The 19,405-nt window shown below is 57.9% G+C and overlaps 1 protein-coding gene across 1 annotated transcript in view; it reads left to right on the top strand.

Annotated features, from left to right (window-relative positions):
- The first annotated feature begins 6,543 nt into the window (after positions 1–6,543).
- Positions 6,544–19,405, top strand: part of PKP1 (plakophilin 1) — a 32,640-nt gene continuing 19,778 nt past the window's right edge. The window contains exons 1-2 of the mRNA XM_033099840.1: positions 6,544–7,001; positions 16,262–16,368. Coding sequence (XP_032955731.1) covers positions 6,800–7,001; positions 16,262–16,368 — 309 coding nt within the window. The 5' untranslated portion in view covers positions 6,544–6,799. The remainder of the gene's footprint in view (positions 7,002–16,261; positions 16,369–19,405) is intronic.

Raw genomic sequence — 19,405 nt, 5'->3', positions numbered from 1 at the left:
GCCTGGAAAGAAGTCCGGCGAAGGGGGAGCAGCAAGGTGCTGAAACGGGCATGAGGGCACAGGCTACTCTGAGAGTTGGGGGAGGGAAGAGTTGCTCAGTGCTGGACGTCTGGGGGCCCGTGGGGAGGCGGGTGGGGAGTTGGGCTGGGAGGCCAGGCGATGATGGAATCTGGATGGCAGGGGTGAAGCAGCGCCCCGCCAGGCAGAGGGCGCCACACCTGACCTGCTGTGGCTCCCCACTTGGGTCCAGCCGGCCAGTGGGAGACTAGAGACCCTTTGGAGCAGCTGACACTAAGGCCCACTGAGCACAGATCTGGGAGGCGCCAGGCCTGTGCCTGTGACTGGCAGCCCTAATCAGGAGGCGCCTGGGGCGGGCTCTCCACAGGAGGCCCTGGTGGTGGCGATGGGGCAATGCAGAGGGGAGGCTCTGCCACTCAGCAGGTTTTTAGCCCCGTGCAAGGCCCTGGAGTGTCTTGGCTCCCCATCAGTGCCCATCTATGGCCTGGCCCAGCAGCTCAGAGCAGAAACACCATCCAGGGTGCCAGCAGCCCTGGGTGTGGCTGCCCTGTCTGCAGGCGCGGGCGGGTGACTCATCAAATTACCATGAGGCGGTGCAGGGGCTGGGCCGGAGACTGCCAGACCGAGAGGAGAGAGCACAGGGCCCTGCTCAGCTCTTGGGGCACACACCCCAAGCTCTTGCCAGCTCTGCAGCTCCCACGGCCTTTCCCTGGGCTGTGCTCCACCCCCAGATGTTGGCGAACCCCCAGCAGCGGGCAGTGAGAGCAGCACCTCTAGGACCCCTCTCCTGCTGGATTCCCTCAGCTCTCCACCCTCATTCTCCCCAAAGGGAGAGAGGGCCCATGCCCCACGGTGGGGGAGGCAGGGCAGACACCCCGGCCCTCGCAAGAACATGTCACCCTGCCCCTTATCACTCAGTGTGTCTTCTGACAAATCAAGGGCGAGACCAACGGTCTGGGAGGCCCCTTCCTCTCTGAGGGTCTGAACTTTACAAGGGCCGTGATGACAGAGTAACGGTCGACAACAGAGTGGGGCCTGCGCAGGAGGAAAGGCCTGCGTGGGGGCTGGGCCCTGCTAACAGTGTAAAGTGGAGAGTCCAGTGGACGGGCAGCTGTTAACAGACAGGAGGTTGCTGTTGAGTATTAAGCTCCTACAGTGTACCAAGCACCCGTACGTTGTACATACACACTTATGGTCACAAGAACCTTGTGAGATCGTGTCATTAACCTTATGTTACAAATGAGGAAACTGAGACACAGAGAGGGTAAGTGGCTTGTTCGAGGTCACGCAGCTAGCAGCGGGAAAGCCTTCACTCGCCTGTTCACTCCAAAGCCCATTTCTCATTTTCCTGCCTACCTCCCTGGAAAGGCCCTGGAGTCTGTGCCCAAGAGGGATTGTAGCTGCAGGGAGCGAGGGGTCCCCCAGGACCCTGAGGCTGGGGCCCCAGGCTGGAAGCCCAGTCCTGATGGCCGGGGGAGGGGCAGATGGAAAGGCCAGCATGTGGGGAGGACAGAACTGGAATTTTGGGTTGGCAGAGGGGTGTGGTGCCGAGCCGACCAAGTGCTGACGGCAGCCAGTGGGCTGGGGCTGGGTCACTGCCGTGTAATTCATCACCGCCCCTCCCTCCCTGGCCACCGCCACACCCACCCCACCCAGGGACCAGAATGGCAGCTCCAGAGAGTTCTGGCGTGTTGGAGGCCTAGGTGCAGGCCCTGGCTTTGCCCCTCAGCTGGCCCACCCCTGGACTCACCCAGGCCCTGCTCTCCAGGCTGAACCGGAACCTTTGCTCTCTCTCGGCCCACAGCCAGGCCTCCCTCATCTCCTACCAGAGCACAGCAGGCGGGCATGGAAGGACACAGCCCGCCTCTAGCCCCAGGCCTTGTGGAGAGGGGACCCGGGGTCACAGGCGCTGACCTTCCAATCGGGGTATCTGCCAAGGGCTTGGGGAGTGGCGGCTGCTGTTCCCATCCCCCCATTTCCCATCTCTCACCCATGGCTGGGAGCCGCTCTGGGTGCCCTCTGTACTCTCCAGGCACAGAGGCCTGCACAGGCCCCCACACCTGGGGACAAAAGGTCACAACAGGTGCCAGGCTAAGAGTCTGGTCCATTCCTACCCTGGTACCCTGAGGGCGGTGGCGAGGGTCAGGGTCCTGAAGTCACCACGGGGGCAGAATCACGTTCACTCAGACCCTCGGGAAGATGGCTTCCTGATTGGTCCCCTGAGACAACCGGGACTGGACCGAGAGTGAACTAATTTGACTTCCTGATACCAGTTCCCACCCTCTCAGGAAAATGGGCTGGGGGGTTCGAACGTGCCTGAGGGGTCCCTGCCAGAAGGAGACAGGTCGAAGGTCACCAGAGGAACTGGCCTTTAGAAAGGCGGAGGCTTGACCAGGAGGCACTGAGCCCGACTTGTCCAAGCGACCTGCTGAGGGCTGGACGGGGCCTTGACGGATCAAGAGGGTGGACTCCCCTCAAAAAAATAAACATTGATCGAGCACCGTATGTGTGCCAGAGATGTGGACAGAGCAGAGAGGCGTGGACGCACACTTCCCTTCGCTCAGGCTGCTCCAGGTCGTACTGGTGACATGGGACCGGCAAGTGCCAGTTATAAAGGGCCCAGGAGATGGCAGTTTGGGAGTTCCTCAGCAAGGAAAACTAGGATAGACAAGTTGACAGAAGCAGGAAGGAAGGGGGTGGAGTGTCCTGTCACCCCATGTTTGAGGCCTCTCAATGGCCTCTCATCCATCTTCAAATCAAACCCGAGGGAGGCCTCCAAGGTCCAGTGCGATCCTGTGCTATCCAGTGGGGGACCCTGGCGACGTGTGACTCTCGGGAATTTGAAATGTGGCTGGTGTGCCTGAGGAACGGCACTTTTCGTTTCATTTCCTTTTAACTGATTTAAATAGCTACACAGATAGAGGACGCTGCCACCCTCACAGAAAGTCGTACAGTACGGCGCATGCTGCCTGCCTCTGCGCCCGTCTCGTGCCCACACCCCTCCCACGGAGGCCACACGGGTCTGTATGTGGGTCTGAGGACATGCCAGGCTCACGGCCAGGACACCCACGGTTCCCTGTGCTGGAGTGCCTCCCCCACATAGGGCAGCTGCCTCTCACCCTTCTGGTCTCAGCCTGCATGCCCTGCTCTGACCACCACAGGGAACATCACCCTTCAGCCCTGAACACAATTCTCAGTCCTCTTAGTAGCCCCTTTACAAGTTTGCTCTTCTCCTGCCCTCTTAGAATGGAAGTCCCATGAGGGCAGGACCTGGTCTCTTTTCCTGGCTACACCCCCAGGAGCTGACCTGGCACTCGGTACACACTTAAGTGACTGCGAGTGACTCATGCAGACGGAATGGCATATGTGCAAAACCAGAGAGGCTGCGGGCTGGGAGGAAACATGGGAGGGGGGATCTTTAGAGATTGGGGAGGGGCCAGTGTGGCTCCTCAGGGAAGGTTTTAAGGTCCCTGAGTTGGGCAGCCGTTGGGAAGCCTGCTAGCTGACCAAAAGAACTCCGCTAGAAACGGCTGCACAGCAGGGAGCTGGCCCCATGGCCACTGTCCAGGAAATCCAAAGGTGCCTGCAACAGGGGCCAGTGGCAGACGACTGGGCTGGATAAGGTGGGGCTATGCTGGCAAGATTAGAGGTCCATAAAGCAAGATGACCTCGTTCAGCTTCCTGGGGGTTCTGCATCAGTTTGGGGTTCAGGTACAGGTGGTCCCCTCCCCTAGGAGGGCTGGAAATTGAGCAAAGTGAAGCTTCTGTCCGGTCGTGCTTAGAAGCAGCAGGAGCCCCTCTCAGCCTTCACGTGGGCCAGCCATCCTCCCTGGGCAGCGTCCCCTCTTCCCCCATCTCGAGGAGAAACACTTGATAAGGGCAGAAACTTCGTCCTCTCCCCATTGTGTCCCAGTGCCTAGGGCAGGGCCTGCCACACAGGACATGCTTGATCCATCCTTGTTGGGTAAATGGATCCAGGCTGTGCTCCCCAGCGAGCCGTGGGGTCACGGGTTGCCTTACTTTTGTGAGCACTGAGAGCCTCGAGAGTGGAGAGTGACACTGGGTCCCACTTCATGCTGTAGGGCAGGCGGCAAAGAGAACTAGGACCCATTCGTCCTCATCAAAATTAGAGTGTCAGGGCTCGAGTAGGAGCCATGAGATCTCCTCACTCACAGATTTGGTGCAGGAGACAGAGGAAGGGAGTTCTAGCATCGTGAAGCTTATTAGTGACACACCTGGATTCGGAACCCAGGTGGCCTGATTTTCATGCCATGTGATGGACACAGGTGCTGTTAGAAGACTGATTCAGGGAAGGCTTTGGGACCCACTGCCTGTTACTGGGAAACTGCAAGGAAGCAGCCTGGCACTGCCACTGGGTGCCCAGGCCCTGGATTCAGGCTGCCTGTGCTCGGCCCGGTTTCTGCCCCTTTCCAGCTCTGTGACCTCACGTAGCCTGTTTCCTCATCTGAAAAGGAAAGATGACGGCGCTGGTCCCCACCCCACAGGGTCACTGTCAGGATTCCAAGGGGAGGATCCGTACACAGGACCGAGCACCATGCCTGGTTCACAGGGGCACGGCCGCATCGGCTGTGGCCATCAACACATCAAATTACATCCATATCAGAGCAGGGGAGAAGCATCATCTAGAAAAACTGAGATTCATACCTGGCAACAGATTTGAGGATACTCAGGGTCCGTGTCCAGGTGTCCGTGTGACCTTTTATAGCAGTGCGGGCCGCTCCGATCACTTCCTTCAGGGCCACTCTACATCCTAAAGGAAGCAAAGTTATCATTCTTTAAAGACCTAATGAACATTTATTGTTAGCTCGCGTATTAGGTTTGGGATGGGCCTGATGTGTGACACAATGGCGGTGTATTTTTATGTGCTGTCATGTGCACTTTATAGTCCAGTGGGGCCCCTATGTAACCCGCATGAAGGCACTTTAATGCACATTTTATGGCACTTTTAAAGGGGAGGCTGGAGAGTTGCAGGGAAGAACAGTGGCCCAGGCGTCATAGGCCTGATTAGAATGGAGGCTTCGACATGGGTTAACTGGAGACCTCGGGCAAGCGACCTCCCTTCCCCGTCAGAAAGCTGCAGAGCTGGGCTGTGAGGTGCCCAGGGCTCCACCAGCCCTCACGGTCTACGGCTGGAAGCAGAATCTTACAATTTTAAGGGATGAGAGAGGGTTACAGGTGTTGACTTTTTGTATCTATGACATATTGTTGGTCATAGCTCTGGTTTATTTGACGCCAGACAGCGTAGGAACACAACCCTCAATTATAAAACAATTTCTATTGGAAACTACACTCAGCTTTACAATATTCTGTCTGGCACGTGGCTACCAGGAATGCCTTCTGGGGAAAAGCTGGGGCTCCCTGCATATGACACCCACTTCTCACAAGTGAGAGCGTCACCTTCATGTGACCCTGAGACTGTCACTCAGGCTTCTCCATCCTTCCTCGACATAAAAGGCGCAACAAGCTTAGACTCTGACGGCCCCTTTCTCTGCAGATTAGGGCAAACTCAAAGGGAAGTGTGTGAGCTGTGAGCAGTGACTACAAATGACAGCAGAAGTGATAGCTGTGCCAGCGCAATGCAGCCAGGGGAGCCCCCAAAACTCAAAGCTGAGCAGACGTCCACACTGAGGACCCAGCGTCATCACGAAGCTCCTGAAATGTGTTCAGGATCTTTTGTTAAAGAGGCAGGGTGTGCTGCTTCTACAAAGATTTCCATCAACGTCATTTAAAAAATAACTCAGCTCCTCTCACACCAAATAGCCTGGTGTGGGCCACCACCGTGCCTGAGGACAACGCTATGTGAATGACACATCACCACGCAAGTGTCCCCAGGGGCGTGTGTGGGAGAGAATGCACACACGAGGCCATCAGGGGGTAGTTTTATGGGCGAGGCAGGCTGAGTTTTTTGGTAAGGATCTGGGTAGAATTCACGTTAGACTTAATTTATCTTAAATTAGCCTTCATTCATTCATCTATTCAAAAATATTTGTCATCGAGCCCCTACGATGTGCCAGGCAGTGTTTTAGGGGCCAAGCCTGCAGTCTCAGGAGGGTCCACTCTTCACGCATGGCAGGTCACTGCTCTGTGCGTTTTGCATCTCAAGGCTGGTCCAGGTCTGGCTTGTTGCTCCCATGCCACTCCCTGCAGGCTGGAAGCCGCCTTGCAGGAGAACAGATTGTCCCCACAAGAAGGAGCACTCCCTTTGGACGAGGACTGTGCTTCTGTCACCAGCCTGGGAGCCACCACCTGTGGGTGGTCTTGGCCATGGTCTCAGGACAGAGGGAGGTGGGCATCTGGCTGTCCTGGGGACCAAGTCAGAAAGACTCCTCCTTCCTAGAAGGACGTGTCCCTGGGTTCCTGAGCTGAGCACATACTTTCTCCATGAGCTGCAGGGAACAGGACAGAGGGGCGTGTCAGGTGCCTCACCTCCTGCGTAGGGGGGCGGGAAGGAGAGAAAGGCAGAGACAGCAGTCCCACACTCAGGACGCAGCCCTGCCCCCAGGAGCTCCTGCTGGGCTGCTGCAGCGTACAACCAGGTGGAGTGGGTGGTGCAGGCAGGGGCCGTATATCCAGTCTGACGGAGGGCGGGCCCCGCCAGTGCCAGGAGAGGGACGAGCCAGGGCGGAAGCGCCAGGAGCAGCCCGGAACCCTCGCCAACACTCACTCTATGGCCACAGGGAGCCCCTGAGCGAGAAGAGCCCTCCGCTGTCCTCTGCACCTCGCCACCTCCGCCGTCCAGACCCCAACCCTGTCTGCCACCATGAACCACTCGCCACTCAAGACCGCCCTGGCCTATGAATGCTTCCAGGAGCAGGACAACTCGACGCTGGCCCTGCCGTCAGACCAGAAGATGAAGACGGGCACGTCGGGGAGGCAGCGCGTGCAGGAGCAGGTGATGATGACGGTGAAGCGGCAGAAGCCCAAGTCGTCTCAGTCGTCCACCCTGAGCCACTCCAACCGAGGTAAAGTCACCTGACGCGCACAGGACGTGCGCGCCCCTGAGGGGTTGGGGTGGGAGCTGCGGAGCGCGCACCTCCCGGCTGCAGCAGAGCGAAGGACTGCCGGCCGAGGCAGGGTCTGCGCAGGTGCGAACCCAGAGCCCCTGGCCCTGTCCCAAGCGGACAGTACCATTGCCTGGACCCGGGGACCAGTTCCAGGAGTCAGTGCGCACCGGGGAGCACCAGCGCGCCTCCTCCGACACGGCCAGGAGCTCTCTCCAGCGCACTGTTCTCGTGTGGGGCCCTGGGCCCCAGCGGCTTTCTCTTCCCGATCCTGCCCGGGAACCCCCTACCTCCTGTCCTCCAGGGGCGGCGACCCCAGGGTTCGCCCTCACCCCTCGGAGTGTTTCCCAGGAGTGGCTGTTCCTTCAGTGGGCAGTCTGCGCCCAGGACCACAAGCTCTTGGAGCCTCAGCAGCATGTTATTGGGAGCCTTACACCTGGAAGAGGCCATCCAGGGCTGGTGGGCTCCCTGGGGACCCTCTTTCCCCAGGAGCTAACGCAGAAGCTCCCTTTCCCATAGGACTGTCCTTATAGAGCTTATGGCGCTCGCTGAGGTGGGGCTAGTGTGTTGGGGGAGAGCGGGGACCGAGGCTGGCACATTGGGAATCCAGCCCCCCCCATGGGGCAGTGTCCAGTGTGGGTCCTCAGCCTGACCAGCCATCCACCCCCCGCACAAGGTGCCCCCACTGGGGCGGGTGCTGGGAGAAAGGGGTAGGATCCCTGAAACTCAAGGAGGGCGGCACAGTGTCTGACGGACGATTGTGGAGAATTTTTAGACCAAATGCTTCCACACAAAGGATTGGTAGTAATATCACACGGATTAGTGAACCTCCTGCTTATGTATTTACTTAGCTCAATTGAGTAAAATACTAATAAAGACCCTGCAGGCCGCAAACCATTACAGTCAACCAGGCCCCCCTGGGAGAGGGAAGGGATGGGGTGGTACAGGACAGGGAGAGGAGGGAACGGAGCCCTGCCCACCTCCCACCACACACACACCAGCTCACACTCCCTACCGCTGGCTTCTGTCCTCTTCTCTCCCCCGCCCCGGTAGCCCTGCTGAGGCCCTCCCAGCCCCCAGGCTTTGCCGTTCCGCGCGCCCTTTGCCCTGGCCTGGGCTCCTGGTTCCTCCTCTGCCAGACTCAAGACCATGCAGCCTCCAGGGCCCTTTCTCCTCTTCTATTTGGTGCCTTGGTAGGTGCTTACTAGCCTTTTTTGGACGGAGGCTTCGGACAACAAAGTGCCCCATTTCTGGCCACAGCCCAGTCACAGCCAAAGCCAGTGTACACTTTTCTCTGAACAAGACTCACCTGACCCACTCCCACTCCTGCTCTATCTCTGGCCTGAGCTCCAGGCTCACAGCTCCAGAAAAATCTCAAGCCATTGGTGCTCCAAACACATCTTCCCACCTAACTGGACAGCGGCCAAGTGCCTGCAGCCAGGTGAGGGCTGGCTCTGGTGGCTCTGCATGCCTCTCCAGACACGGGGTCTCTGTCCTGACAATAGAGGTGTGTCCCCTACTCAGCTCTGGTGAGGTTCCCAGAGGGGCCAGGTCCCCAGAGGCATCATCACTGGGAGAGGCGGTTGGGCAGCTGGAGCTGGTGCTTCTGGTTTGTCTGGCTCCGTTTCATCAGATTTCGCCTCCTCTTCACCAGAACCACCCGAGTGTTCCCTGCTGGCTCTGCGGCCACTCACTCCCTTCCCTCCTTCTCGAGTTGGTTGACATCCCATGTACCCACTAGGGTTCCTGGGACAGAGACGTGGTGGCTCTGGAAGGGCTACACCCCAGGCCCTTTTCTCATCCTGCTAGACAGACTCAAATCCTGCTTCGGTCTCCTCCACGAGAGGTGAGCAGGTCCCGTGGGGTCTGTTTCTCCCTGAGTCCCATCCAGGCCCCTTAGTGAAGGACTCCTGCCCCAGAGAAGGCCAGCCACGCCCCACAGGAGCTTGGCAGGGTGGCCCCCACTCCTGGACCCCGTGAAGGACAGCCAGGAACCGGCTCTCCCTCAGAGCCCTCTCCACCAAGCTCTCTTCTGTCTTGTCCGTCACGGGGAGCTGAGTGACGAGGGCTGAAGAATGAGCCCGTGGAAGGACCCTGGGGCCCAGGGCCCATCCCTGCCCAGGCAGGCCCTCCCTGAACACACCCTCCTGGCCGGGAAGCACCGGAGGGAACAGGGTGTCTGGGGTCTGGGGACCCTGCAGAGGGAGGCTGCCGTCAGCCTGCCTGCCCGCATGACCCTCTGCCTGAACTGGCCCCTCATTTGCTTCCTGTGTTTCCAGAGGGCTTTCGTGTGCACAGGTGTCCCCTCAGACTGTGTGGGCTGCAGGGGTGTGGCTGCTTAGATAGCTCTTCCTGCCCAGGCTGGGAAGTCCCTGCAGGGGTTGGTGACCAGGCAAAGGGCAGATGCACTGCTTTCCCACACTCAGGTTCTTCATAACTTCACAGGAATCCCTTCTTAAATCTTCACCCAAATCTCATTTGATCCAACCCCAAGCCCCCCACCCCCACCCCCACCGCTCCACTGAGATACACACCACCCACAAAGTTTGTCAGCTTTTTTTCCCTGTCCCTTCTCGTTCTGGGGAAATCCTGACTCCGGCTGGCAGCCCCATTCACCTGGTTTGTCGCCAGCTGCTTAGATGCTGTGTCTTTTACCTTCGGCCTTGGGCCTCACTTTTTCTTCTCCCTTCTTCTCAGAAGTACCATTTCCAATTGAAAACGGCCAAACCGGGATTTCTCCCTGGTCAGAGCTAGAGGCTGAGGTGACAGTGGGCTGGGCGTTCCTTCTCCCGTCTGTTCCCTCATGGGCCATGGGCTTGGGTCTCCCTGTGGGACGCCTCGTGAGCACGTCCGTGTTTGTGTTTGACTGTGTCTCTCCTTGGACCGTGCCTGAGTGGGAGGCGGGGGCTGCTCTCTCTCTCTCTCTCTCACTCTTTATTTATTTATTCTTTTATAAATTTTATTGGAGAATATTGGGGAACAGTGTGTTACTCCAGGGCCCATCAGCTCCAAGTCGTTGTCCTTCAATCTAGTTGTGGAGGGTGCAGCTCAGCTCCAAGTCCAGTCGCCGTTTTCAATCTTTAGTTGCAGGGGGCGCAGCCCACCATCCCATGCGGGAATTGAACCGGCAACCTTGTGGTTGAGAGCTCGGGCTCTAACCAACTGAGCCATCTGGCTGCCTGGGGGCTGCTTTCTTGAATGTTGTCCTCAGACCACAGACCGTGAACAGGCATTGTGTCTGGGGTTGTGTTTTGGGGACCAAAGCTGAACTGGGAGATGGTAAAGGGTACTGGTGCCTTAGCTTGTTCCCACAGCAAAACATACAAGTTAAACTTCAAATGAACCAATTCTTGTTTCTTTACAATGTGTTTTGGCTTAAAGTTAAGGTTTGAGCCAGAATTTCCAGTGGCCTGTTACAACCCATGCAAAAATGCTGGGTATTCCAGGATGTTTTGTAGCAAATGCTATTTTTCTAGATCCTGCTCCTTGGCTAAGCTCATTGGCAAAGGGTTTTTTAAAAACACAAGAAAACACAAATTCCTCTCACCACACACAGAATTGTAAATATCAGCAAGGCAATTGTTCCAGGTTTAAAAGCCTGGAAATCACTTTGGTGATGGTATAACCCCCAGAAGGTGTGTGATGTTTGAACCAAACAAAATGGAAGACGGCTAGATGTTCTCAGGTGACGTTCTTTGTAGACACACCACACACACCCATATCCACACCTGTGCACGTACACACGCATGCACACGGGCACACACACCCACCTTGTGGCTTGTACGGGGCCCGAGTCCAGCCGGTGTCAGGAGAGCAGGGCTCAGTCTGGGTCTGTTGCTGACTGAGTGAGCTTGGGCAAGTCACTACCTCTCTCCGGGTTTCTGCACCTGTGACACGTTGGGTTACATCATCTCCAAAGTGCTTGCTGATGGCAATACTCTTTGGAAATAGCTTGTATAACCCCTGACCTTGCAAACCACCCCCCAAACGGCCTGCAGCTGTCCTGCAAACAGGCTCCTCCCTTGAGACACACAGCTCGTAGTCTCTTCCCCTAGGAAACACCCTCATCCACCCCAAGCACCATCTAATCACTCTTCTCACACTGGAGTCATCTGGGAATTTTAACAGATGCAACTGCCTGGGTCCGCCCCCGAGAGCCTGCCTCAGTTAGGATGGGAGTCAGGTGGACGTCAGGGTGCTTCGGAGTTCCCAGGTGATGCCACCATGCCCGTCACCCACACGCAGACCCAGCGTGGGGATCCCCCGTGACACGCACACACCGCTCTGTCACGCGCACTCACACATGCAGACGGACATCCAGTGGAGTAGCTGCTGGTGACCATTTTTCTCCCTGGCCCTCCAGCCAGGTGGCTGCGTCCTGCTCTGACCTTGTCCACGTCACCCACCGCCCTGCCCCCAGGCCAGCTGTCTCCCCACTGGATGCTCCCAGCCTCTGCCCTGTCCTGAGGTTTAGTGGAGGCCACACACAGACCCCAGGAAGAGCGGCAGGCTTCTGGCAGAGCCGGAGTGTTGTGTGCAGGCGAGGGAAAGGAGGACACAGGCGGAAGCAGCCCAGTTGTGTCTGCATTTCTGTTGTGCACACGTGCCTGGAAATAGGCGAGAACCCCAGGCAGGCGCTTGGTGAGGCTGTGCTGACCTCCTTGCCCTCCTGGGGCTCCTGGGAGCTCCGGGACAGGGAGGCACGTCCACAGTGCTCCCAGCCAGCCTGGCAGAGGGAACGGGAGAATGTGTGGCCCGAGGCACCTGGGCCTTCCAGCAGACACCTGCCCACTCGTGCACACCTCAGAAGGACGTTGTCTCAGGACAGTCTCCTACCAGTTCTGCTTCTTAGCTCCCTGAAATTCCTCTTGCTCTGGGCCTAGCCTTACTGGGCAGCACAGATGGCACAGATTTCGGGGGTGAAGTAAAGGTGTTGTCCCAGCTGAAAGGTGCGAGGCGTCCTTTCTCGAGCTCCCTGAGCTGAGGAACAGACAGGCTTTACTCAGGTATAGAAGAAGCTAGAAGAGAGGTTGGCCTGGGGGGAGGCAGAGCCAGCGGTGGTCACACCTGTGAAGCAGCTTCCCTCTGACGAGGCCTGACCAGCAGGGGAGGGCTTTCAGATGACCTCTGCCCCTGAGAGCAGCCTGTGGTCATGTGGTCGGGCAGGCTGATGGCCTGAGAGCCTTTTCCAGGGAGAGTCTGGCCCTGGGGTTGGGGTGGGGTGGGCACTCCTGGCTTCAGGGAGCTCCCAGCCTGGGTGGAGAGACCCAGGCCCTGCTCGGCGGGAGAAGGGTTCAGGGGTATGCACACACATGCACACACATCCGCACACGTGTACACACACGTGCACACATGCACACACATGTGCGCACACACACACACACACAATGTACAGAGGCATGACCCAGGGAACCCACGAGCCAGCACAGGGCAAGCAGAGAACGTGGACAGAGGGCTGACAGAGAGGGTTCTGCTGCAGGGTTTGGAGAGCCCAGCTCTGGGTGGGGTTACCCCAGGAGGAGCTGGTTTGTGTGAAGGTTTTGAATGCAGGGAGAGGGTTTGGAGAAGAAGAGAGATGTGGCAGGTGTGGTGGGTGTGACCTATTTGAAAGCTTACAGGTGACAAGGATGAGTCACTCTGCAGAAGTCAGCCTGTCCCCACAGGATGAGTCCTAACCAAGGAGCTGCCTCCATTTTCAAAACTTCCGCAGGAGAAAAGCTCGGGCTGCCCCTAGGACGCAGGATCAGGCCGGCATCTAAGGCCCAGAGGGAAGCAGTGTCCTGGGACGAATGGGGTCCTCTGAGTGGCAGATTCCTGAAGCACTGGCAGAAATGAGACAAGCAGTGTGCACAGAGCAGCTGGTGGTACTGGCATATTAGGAAAGCATTATAGTCCCTGAGGCATTTGCTCCTTGACCTTGGGGTTCTGGGGGGGCAGGCGACTCCTGGGGACAAAGCGTAGGTCAGGCGGCGGCCAGCTTTCCTGAGAGGCGCAGTCCTTTGCCCATAGCATGTGCACCTTCTGGAGACATGGGGTACGGGTGCTTATCCGGGAGAGGGGTGAGCTGGGTGCTGGGGTCACCTCCCCCGGCCAAGAATCCCTCTCAGGGAAGTAGACTTGGCTGTTCTACAGCTCCACTCAGCTGCTTTCTTCCTGGTTTACCTGACCCACCAGGGACATCTGGGCGGGACGAGGGCCTGGCTGGGTTCAAGGACCGTGGCCCCACGTTCAGCCTCCAGGCACCAGAGCGCCCTCACCAGGAGCGCTGAGCAGGGGAGACCACACTTGCATGCTTGTACTGAGAAGAAAGTCGGTCAGCGGGGACTTGAGCAGGAAAGGCTGCTGGACGTGAGCTCTCGAGAAGTCCGGGACCAGGTGGAGAAGGGGACGTGCCCCACGAGCGCCATTACTCTCTTTGAGAAGCCGGGTACCCTGCCTGTTGAACTTGACGTTCAGAGGGTAGTGCTTACCAGCCAGACACCTGTCAGGAGAGGGGAAAAATCCCTTCCGGGGTGGGAGCAGCCCTCTTACAAACAGAGCTCACCTCCCACTTCCATCCTTTTGCTTGTGTGGCCCTCTGCGAGGTGTGACTTCAGGTGTGTGACGTCTCTGAACTCCTACCCTCCCTCGCAAGCGTGGGCCCAAGCACAGCCACCTTCTGCCAGAGCAGCAGAGCCAGCTGGTGTGATGGCAGCAGCCTCACTCTCACCAGGAAGCAGCTTCAGGTGGGAGTCAGGCCGTCTGAGCCTCGGTTTCAGACGGAACTTAGGAGGTGCCTTCAGGGCCTCCTGGGAAGGACCTGGCGGCCCAACAGGACCTGGGAGATATAAGCCCACACCTGTCATCACCAGAGTCACCGCTGGGACATGGAGACTGGCTTTGGGAATTAGAGGGCTTTCCCGAGAGGGTCTCATTCCCCCCACTCCCTCCCCCACCTCCATGGCAGAGAACTCCCCACTGGTGCACGGGCGAGAGGGAGCGGGAGATGGCAGGTTTGGGGTGTGGAGGGAGGAGATGCTTCATCTGGTGACCGAGAGGGTGAGTGACATCGCTGCTGACAGATGCCCTCTGGGAACGGGCGGAGGCCCGTGGGAGCCTGTCCCAGCAGGGGGCCTCCTGGGGCTCCCTGCCTCTCTTGTCTGTCACCACTCCAGATTTTCCGTCCAAAAGCAGCTGGCTGACCCACGCCTGCCCTTTGGCAAGAAATTATTATTCGTGGGGCAAGAGCCAAACAAACTCGGGCCTGCCACACCCTGGCAGGAACAGGAGAGGTGGGCTGGCTGAGGGGAGGTGGACGAGACCTGGCTGCCGGCCGCCTAGGGGCTGAGGGTACCTGGGGCTGGCTGCCAGCCCTCCCCTGGATGTCTGAGCCCGCGGGATTGATTCTGGTTTCCTCCTGAGGAAGGCGGCCTTTCCAGAGGGGCAGCGTCTGGAGAAAGGGTGGCCTGAGCTGCCTGCACTCAGCAGGGAGCGGGGAGTAAGACAGGCTCGGAGGGAAGCACCTTTGGCAGTCAGGGCTGGCCCGGGCCTGGAGGACCCTGAGGCCGGCAGCCAAGGAGCTGGTGCTGCAGCCTTTGATGTCTGCCCTTCTTACTCTAATGAACTTCATCCGAGCGAAGGGCTCCTCTGAAAACCATCATGCATGTCGCTGTAAATCACTCACCCATGGGACGCTGGCGCTGTATGGGGCTTTTGGGGTCTATAAAGGCCAATCCCGTCTTTTTATGGAGGAGGAAGCTGAGGCCCAGGAGAGCACGTGACTTGCCCAAATGCCAGAGCAAGACCCATTTCAACACCTGTAGGCTCCAGAGGCCACAGCTGATGGCCCTGACGGCCAGTTGCTTCTCCAGGATTGGCGGGTGGGGCTCAGGGGCAGTGTCCTGTCCTGGGAGCTGTGTGACCCTGCACAGAGCAGGTGGCACCAGGCAGAGACACCTGCCACATTCCAAGGCTGCCCCTCCTACTCTGAGCTCAGAGAGTCTAGTCCCCCCACCCAAATGCTTGGCAAGTGGGGGAAGGGCTTAGGTCCTAGGTGAGCCCAGCAGCAAACCCTTCCCCCTAGATGGCCTCAGACGCTGAAGTCAGACCGTCACTTTAGGGAGAAGCAGGGCCCGTCCCCTGAGGAGGCTCTCACGGGTCTCACAGAGACCATCGTTTAACAAGTGTGTGGGGCAAGCTTGGCTCTGGACGTCCCCACCATGGCCGCCCCACGTGCAGCAACCAGGGTGGGGAGGGACACCAGGCAGGTGTGACTTGGGTGCACATAGCGGAGAGTGTGTTTTGAGGCGGCAAAGACCACCCCAGGTAGGGCTGGTCAGGGAAGGCTTCCTGGAGGGGACGAGGTCTTGAGCTTGGTTTTGAAAGACGGGGGAAGATTGGATGGTGGTGGCCTCGGAGGGAAGGCAGACTCGGTGAGGGGCCTGGTGTGAGCAAGGCCGTCGCCTGTCACTGTCGACCATGTTTCAAGGACAGTAGGGATTGTCCTTTAGTGGCCCCTCTGCCATCCGGCAAAGGGGAGAGGGGAGTGGTCCCTCCAGGAGCCCAAATCCAGTTCTGCTTTCTGTGATTCAAGGCCACTTTGTTGCGAATGACCCTAGTGACACTGCCACCCCAGGCGCCGGTTATTTGTGGGTCTCCAAGGACTCAGAAAACATTCATTAACCCCCACGGGGCCTTTGAGGGTGATAGCTGCTGCCCTTTACCAGCCGGAGCAGCCAGCAGGTGCAGGAAAGGGCGGAAGGTTACCTGGTCATTGGGGGCCGGGCTGAGGTTTGGAACTAGACCCACTGTCACTGCTCTGTGGCTCTGACCTTGCCACTGTGGACCTGGCAGGTCAAGAGCCTACCTGTCTTCCCCGAGTGGGACATATCCTCGTGGAACGCGGAGCGGTCATTCCCTGGAATGGAATGTGGGTGCTCCAAGGTCCTCCACGCCAGCTCCTGACCTGGAGGTGTCAACCTGCCCCAGGAGCAGGAAGCCATAAGGGCCCCGGGGGAGGGGTCGGCCAAGACTCCCCGAGCTGCCCCCCTACAGCTGCCTGTGGGGACCCTGGCCTTGGCCCTGGCTGCAGAGGACGTGCAGTAAAGGGAGTCTGGTGGCCATCACCCCCTCCCCTGCTCAGGCCTGTCCCCCCGTGGGGCGTGGAGGGCCTGGATGTAGAGTGATGCCCGGAGAGGAGGGTGGGTGAAGAGCATTGTCCTAACGCTTGCCTCTGCCCTCAGGTTCCATGTACGATGGCTTGGCTGACAGTTACAACAGCTATGGGACCGCCAGCAGGAGCAACTACTACTCCAAGTCCCAGGCGGGGAGTGGCTCGTGGGGCTATCCGGTAAGCCGTGCTTCCACTCGGAGACCTGGGACCCAGGTGGGGACGGTTTGGGTTCACGGTGGAGGAAACCACACTGGTGGTCAGGAGCAGTGATGCAGGGAGGTGAGGGCCCCTGACATGAGCCCCCCCACTCTGATCAGCTCCCTTTGCTGGGCCAGTGTGTCATCGCTGGCTCTTAATGCAGCTGATTAGAGATGTCTGACTGTCTCACGTGACACATTTGAGAAAAAGCACTTTTTTAAATTAATGATTTGTTTCAATGACGGTTGATATTCCATATTATGTCCAGGTCAGTGCAGGACGTTCCTTGTTCCCTAAAACCAGGGCAATTGGGCTGGATGACAGCCGGGGTTTCTCCCAGACCCCCAGGTCCACGGCTTTCATTTATGTTTGTAGATTTCAACGTGAGTCTGTTTTGTTCTTGGAAACTCTTGAGAGACCCTAGAGGCAATGTGCAGGTGGGGTTGGGGCTGCTTTTTCGTGGGAGGCTGGGGCGCCGTCCTGGTGGGGCTCCAGGACTGTGGCAGCATTTGCTCTGAGTTCACGCTGCTCACAGATGTCTCCCCGATGGTCGGGGTCCTGGGCGGGGCTGGGGGGGGTGGTTCATGAGTCAGATGTTCCTTTCTTCGTCGGCTCAATTGCTCCCCTCCTAGGTACTTGTTGGGGCTAATTTCGGGGACCTTGTCTTTCATGCATCTTATGGGTTAGGATGGAAGGGAAGAATTAAGCAGCCTCCCTGCAAGTTTACTTGCCTGTGTGTGTTTTTCTGATTCTTGATGTGAATTGATACCCTGGGTGCGACATGAATGTGGGTGACATGTGCACACATGTGAAAGAAGGGCTTCCACACAAAGAGTGGTGACCAGGCAGCATCGGAGGAAATGACTTGGTCGTGCAGGGTAGGGGTAGGTGACACCCAGGAGGGACAGGATGGGACCACAGTCCATGATAGTGGAGCATCGGATGGTACAAGGAGGTTTGCTCCTGGCTTTGTGACTCCAGATATACCTCTTAGCTCCTCTGGGCGTCAGTTTTCTCATCTGTGAAATGGGAATGGTGATGCCCGTGTAGAGCTTCCCCCACAGGCCAATACTACATTGCATTACCTCTGAAGTGTTACCAACTTGGTAACCAAGTTATGAAAGCCGCTCACCAGGAACTGTGAACACCCCAGCTGGCCCATGGTACGCATTTCTTCCGGGTGATTGACTCAATCTCACCCGCTCTAATGTTCCCCACGACCCCCCATTCACTCCCACCGCTGTTTTCTGACCACCAGCGAAAACTCTTTCCCTTTCCTGCACCCGAAGGCCCACCCTCCTCACTCCCCCTTCACTGGTGGGACCTCAGACATGACTCACGGAGGGCAGCTGCTGAGGCACGTCCTGTGTCTTCTCAGTTCAGGAGAGACTCTGGGAACGGCGGGAGCTGAGCACACATGTGGCTTTGGCAGAGAGAGGGTGAAGTAGGAGGGCATGGAGTTATTCATACTGGACCCAGGCCCACAGCAGCCGAGGACTGGGCCAACGAAAGGGGACCGGGGCCCAGGGACCAGGAGAGCGGGGAAAGGTGCCAGGCAGCGGTGGCGAGATACCCCTGTGTGTGGGATTTCCGGGCGTGGTACCACTGGTGGGATTTCCTCCCGTCTCCTGCAACCAGCTTGGCTCAGGGCACACTCGTCTGCACAGGCCTCCCAGAGGTGTCACGACCGTTTCCTCCCACTGTACCCACAAAAGCACTGGGCCCCCCCACCCCAGAGCTGGGCAGATACAGATGAAGACACTGTCTGCCCTCCCTAAACTTGCCATTCACCTGGGAGAAGCACAGAGGTCAACAGACAGATGGAGTGCAGGTGTCACTGCTGAAGCATCGCCACTGCTCCAAGTCTTTCTTCCTGTATTCTTTTTAATTGAATTGTCCTCAGGGCCATCTCAGGGCCATCTCAGGGCCAGGAGACTGGCCTTTTCTTTTTCTTTCCTTCCTAGACTCAGGCTGGATTCACGCAGCTCTAAGCTCTAGCAAGAGTCAGAGTAGAGTTGCCAGATGAAATACAACAATGGGGACATACTTACACTAAGAAGTTATTTGTTGTGTTTCTGAAATTCAAATATAACTGGGTATCCTATATTTTTATTTGCTAAATCTGGCAACCCTAGCTTAGGGCACCTGTGCACTCCCTTCCACGCTCCTCTCCCAGGTGAGGGACCCAAGCTGAGTGCCTTCCAGCTGCAGCCATTTCTGGTTAGAAATGGGGGCTGTCTGACCCACTAGGGATCCTCACCACGGACCCCTTGGATGCCTTCCTCTGGGCCAGCGGAGACCAGGGTGAGGGGAACAGAGGGCTGGAGGCAGCAGAGGGCGCAGCCCTTTGTTCCAAAGCTGAAAACGGCGTCCGTCACACGGCTTGTTCTCGGTGAAGCTGAGGCAAGTGGACATGTTTGATTTCCAGGGAAAGTTTCTGGGTGAAGATCGCAGTCTCTTTTTCTATCAGCTCCAGCTCTGAAGGGTTTTCCTACTTACAAACCAAGAAACACGTCTTTTCATGCTTCTGTGTGGCTGGAGAGCTGACTCTGAGCAGCTGCAGGGACCCGTATCCCAGGCCTGCATGGTGGGCTCCCAGGGGCCTGGCAGACCATTCCCTCCGGCTGAGACCTCCACTTCCGGGAGGAAGTGCCTGCTCTCATCTGAGCAGCTCCGGGCACCAGGAAAGCAGCAGCTAACTAGCACTTGCAATAGGACGGAGAGACGCAGAACCTCATTTCCTTCAGCTTTGAAAGAGGAGAGAGGCTCAGTAACGACCCACCTTAACACCCTGGCCGACCTCCCCAGCGCCCAGGTCTCCGCTGTGACAGCCGCTTTCCAGACACGCCGCGTGCTGCCTGTTGGGCCCCTGTCTGTTCTTGTAGAGTCCAGGGGAGGGGAGGACAGTGGACACAGCCTCCTTCTCCCCAGCGGGCCTGCCTCCTGCCCCGGGAGCGAGCAATTGATGTGTTTGCCAACTCAGTGTCCCCGTGCCAGCTCGTGACTCACTCCCACC

Source organism: Rhinolophus ferrumequinum, chromosome 27 (genome assembly GCF_004115265.2).
Source record: "Rhinolophus ferrumequinum isolate MPI-CBG mRhiFer1 chromosome 27, mRhiFer1_v1.p, whole genome shotgun sequence".
NCBI classification, from domain to species: Eukaryota; Metazoa; Chordata; class Mammalia; order Chiroptera; family Rhinolophidae; genus Rhinolophus; species Rhinolophus ferrumequinum.
Note: the sequence above shows the minus strand (reverse complement) of the source record. Positions and strands in the feature narration are given on the sequence as shown.